The sequence below is a fragment of the Tubulanus polymorphus genome, chromosome 5, assembly GCF_964204645.1.
Source record: "Tubulanus polymorphus chromosome 5, tnTubPoly1.2, whole genome shotgun sequence".
Classification (NCBI taxonomy): domain Eukaryota; kingdom Metazoa; phylum Nemertea; class Palaeonemertea; order Tubulaniformes; family Tubulanidae; genus Tubulanus; species Tubulanus polymorphus.
This window is the reverse complement of record NC_134029.1, coordinates 15,890,641-15,895,106: the sequence shown is the minus strand read 5'-3', so window position 1 is coordinate 15,895,106 and position 4,466 is coordinate 15,890,641. Positions and strand designations below refer to the sequence as shown.

The 4,466-nt window shown below is 46.0% G+C and overlaps 1 protein-coding gene across 1 annotated transcript; it reads left to right on the top strand.

The window, feature by feature from the left end:
• Positions 1-320: 320 nt before the first annotated feature.
• Positions 321-819, top strand: LOC141906267 (uncharacterized). The gene is made up of 2 exons (XM_074795510.1): positions 321-511; positions 675-819. Exons 1-2 carry the CDS (start codon positions 321-323, stop codon positions 817-819), a joined length of 336 nt encoding a protein of 111 aa, XP_074651611.1.
• The last annotated feature ends 3,647 nt before the right edge of the window (positions 820-4,466 follow it).

Sequence of the window (4,466 nt, the reverse complement as noted above, 5' to 3'; positions counted from 1 at the left end):
GATTTCGAGTTGATTTGTAATCCTTCGATATTCTTTATTCTTGGCTTCTCTACCCGCTAATAAGTAGAATGCCGCCATTTTAAACTCTGAGTTAAGCATTTTAATTCAGGTCTGACCCAGAGTTAGAATTTCACCCTGAGTTAAGGAATTTGACTCTAGAGTTAAATTTAACTCACAACTGTGGAACCGGATTTAACTCCGAGTTACTTTTAACTCTGAGTTAGGGAATTTAACTCTGAGTTAAAAGTTAATTAAGAACTGTGGAACCGGGTCCAGATGTACAAAGCCGATTACCTCACGCTGATACATGCAAGAAAGTAATGCAAAGAGTTCGATGCAAGAAATATCCAAAAGATCCTGCAACCCATGATGAGCTGTTCATTACAGATACATGGTCTCTAACCCGAGAGGATGGAGAAGAGTTCCTGATGTACGATAACGCGAGCACAACATCAAGAATCATGATTTTTGCAACAGACATATGTTTGAAAAAACTCTGCGAAGCTGATACGTGATTCATGGACGGAAATTTCCAGATGGCACCAACTTTGTTCGAACAGTTGTATGTAATCCATGTCCCTCTGGCTGATTCTGCTATTTCAACCGTTTATGCATTCCTTCAAAGGAAAACTCAGGAAACTTATGTAGAATTTCTCACCGTATTATGTGAAAAGTGCGATGAGAAGGGACTATTTCTCTCGCCGAAAAACTGTTGTGATAGATTTTGAGTTGGCAGTTCTCAATGCAACAAAATCTGTGTTTGGTGATATTGAAATAAGAGGATGCTTCTATCATTTATCCCAGTGTATATATCGTTAGATTCAAAACCTTGGACTTGCTACTATGTACAGGGACGATAAAGATTTTCAGTTATTCTGTGGAAAGTTAAATGGACTGGCCTTCTTGCCTGTGGATGATGTTGAATCCGGATACAATCATATACGCGAGACTGCTCCAGAAGAGGCAACTGAGCTTGTTGATTACTTCGGCAGTAACTTTGTTTCAACGTACCGTAAAATCCGTGCTCCAGGTGGGCTGTTCCGTTTAAAGCGTGTTCCCCCACAGTATCCCCCAAAGACCTGGAACATGCATACTGTTACCATAAATTCTGAGGACAGAACAAACAATTTGTCAGAGGCTTGGAACAATAAATTCCGTATATTGGTCGGAACAAAACGTCCATCTATCTGGCGTGCTATCGAATGCTTGCAGCAGGAAAATTGCGTTGTTGAAACTGTTCTGGCACAAATGGAAGCTGGGAATCCACCGAAAAAACGTGTCAAACGAAATTACGTTCAGCTACAAAATCGGCTGAAAAACCTCTGTGAGCAACGCGATGGTAAATCAAGTATAGTTGACTTTTTGCGTCGTGTTGGACGCAACCTGCGAAATTAGTGGACAAATGAATAATGATAACTGTGCTGAAGATTGTGCTTTCTTGTATTATTGTGAATATGTTGCTGCAATATTGTAAATATCTTGTAAATATTGGTTCTTGTAGATATGCAGCTAAATAAAACATTTAAAAGTGAAGTAAATTTAATTTTTTTTCAATCAAAGTTAGTACTATACTGTGGCGAAAATTGTCTATATCTGGGGTGGGTTTGACCACAAAATGTAGGTCTTTTGGTGAAATTATATTATGTATTTCGGAATGGCCTTAAGCCGTTCTTTTCTCATTGTTTCTTTTTAGATGTACGTATTCCGGGACGGGGCTGAGTGTTCTGCGGCGATGTTTCGGGATCTTTTCGGCTCAATTTCAATCTGACAGATTTTTGGCAGTTCTGGTTCTGTAAAATTCCAATTTTACGACCTGGGGCTGGGCAGGCCCCCGCGGTGTTGCCACGCCGCATCGCGGTGATATAAGCGATTTTTCGGCGCCTGTCCAGGCCATTCTTTTATTCTCCACCTACCTATTAGTGTGTGTTCACCTTTTTATATTTGAGACCCAATTTCTTTGATTTTGGGCCGTTTTGGTTCCGTCTCGTCGCCGGAGAATTCCCCAGCCCTGCTCGTGTTTACGCTCGTTTTTACGACGCCGTTCGCTGGCGCCGCCTCACTTCCGTGTGAGCGTTTTCGCGGTGGTGCGGTTGACTCCGGTTTATTTTGTAGTAAATATCTCCGTATCGGTCTTATAGTCGTCATTTTTCGCGTTAATCTTAAAATATTATTGAACTTAATTCTATTTCGCGCGTATGAAGTCTTTATTTAGGGTTTTATCATTCGTCACGGTCGAATGATTTCGCGTGCTCTTGTAACGGATTCCGTGGACACGGTAACCAAAATAGCTTCTCAGTAATATTTGGATTTCGCGGGGGACAAGCAACTCCTGCGCAGCTGTGCTTGTCCCGCCTCCACCCAACTTAGGCCTCACACACGGCCCATATCCTCTCGGGGCGCCCCCTATTTCTTCGTGCCTCTTCACCGTTGGTGGGTACGTCCGGGTCCGCTCGTCCTCCTCTTGGAGGCGAGTAATTCAGCTGGAATCCTCTGCCGGACAAAATGTCGTTAGCGTGACTCCGGCCTCTCCTCAGCTGACCGGATTCCTCGTGTTCTACAAGTTAGACTACTTGCCTCTGACTCTCTTCCTCACTCCGATCAAGTCCACGATAACTCAAAGAAACGGCCCGATGCTAATTTTGAATTACTAACTAATATATATTTATTTGCAGCTATAAACGCCCGAAATCCGATGCAAGCCTCGAATTAATTTCCAAACACTATTTACAATTACACAGTCGGTCATTCCGAACACGGTTACTATATACAAAAGGGCTCCCGCCCGGACAACGCGGAGTCCGGGACAAACACGGCGTCAGGGGGACAACCATGTCCGCCGGGGACAACGCGGCGTCCGCCGGGGACAACGCCGACCCTGAACATCAATAACGGCAAATACTATTTACAACTAATTAGAGCGGTCCGGGTGCCCGCATGTGGACACGGGGACACGGACGGGCAGGTTCTTACATTATATATAATTACTGGTATGTGCAGTCAATACAAGAATTACGTAACGTTTTCTGCGGCGCTTTCAAGCTTTAAGTTGCACGGACAGTCCGAGTGAACGGTTTGTTCTTGAATCTCGCGCTCCGCGCGCCTTTTATAGCCCGCGATTGTCCCCGCCGCGCTCTCATTGGCTGGAACAAAAGCCCGGACACGCGTGATTGGTTACGCGTGCCACGTGACTTCGAGGTTGGCTGAGTTCCAGCGACAATGAGAGCGGAGCCGGGCAACCGCACGCCAGCTGCAAAAGGTCACGGCGGACACGAGAGATACAAAGAATAGTTTAAAATATCATCACAAAGGTAATATTATAATATACATGAGCGATAAATGTTCTTAAAGTAATAAATGAGTTGAAAGGGTTCGAACCCCGCACTCGGAAGATATAAGTAATAATTACAAATCCAATTCAACCAGAAGGGTTAAAATGAATAAACGCGGACCCGGAACAACCGGTCGCGAAACATCGACCCAATTACAAAACACGGACATTTATAAAATGATACAACACGGTCTCGCCGAATAAATACAGTTAAAAGACATTAACAGGATAATATATTATAAGATAGGAGCAGAGCGGTGAAATCCGGGAGAAGGTGATTTTAAATTTAGCGCCAATGTACGGCGAAATCCGCTAGTTTCGCTACATCACCCCCTCCCAGCTTTCACGCGCCCCGCGTGAAAAATCGAATTTCTCGCGGACGGACAATCGTTCGACGTTTCGGCGATGACTGACGCTCATCGTAATATTCTAAATAGATGGACATTCGAATTACTCGCGGACGGACAATCATTCGACGTTTTGACGATGACTGACGCTCATCGTTCTTCCAGTACACACGCTATGCAGTCGATCGGCACATCGTCGAACCCGAAAATAATCATGTCCCCTGTCTCGAGTGGATGGACGTGAACTTCCGAAAACGGCTGCAATGAACTTCGTGCTGGTGGCGTCCAGGAAATCCCCGAAGCGCGGGCCATCTTTTGGCAAAACGGGCATCGAACGGGCACTCCCGGAACTTCCCGGAAAGTAGCCGGGCGGCCATGGACGGTCGGGTGTACATGCGCGAGGACCCTTCTCGATTCTGGGTTGCATCTGTTCTCTTTCACCGGCCGCGGCTCGTCCGAACTGAGTATCGCCGGCTGTATAGGGGCCGGGATATCGGCCTTCGGTATCGGCTTTTCGATCGTGGTCGGCACGTATGTTGGGGTCTGGTTCCCCCACCAATCCTGAAATTTCGAGCCGAGTATCTCTGGCGAATACGCGGGTACGTTCTCCGGCTCTCTCGGTCCTTTCTCCAAACGCTGTACTTCTTCTCTCCGTTTCTCTTCCAGCCTCTTTCTCTCTGTCTCTCTCTTCTCCCTTGCCTCCTCTTCCACCCTCCTCCGCTGTTCTACTGCCGCCTTGCGCGCCTCTTCCGATATCTTCTTCTTTTCCAACTCATCTCTTTCCCTCGCGC

What these genes read in the sequence shown, in the direction of transcription:
- LOC141906267 (XM_074795510.1), top strand. Translation starts at nt 321, where the DNA reads ATGCAAAGAGTTCGATGCAAGAAATATCCAAAAGATCCTGCAACCCAT. An exon ending in AAACTCTGCGAAGCTGATAC is followed by an intron (nt 512 to 674) that starts GTGATTCATGGA and finishes TTATGTGAAAAG; the next exon opens with TGCGATGAGAAGGGACTATT.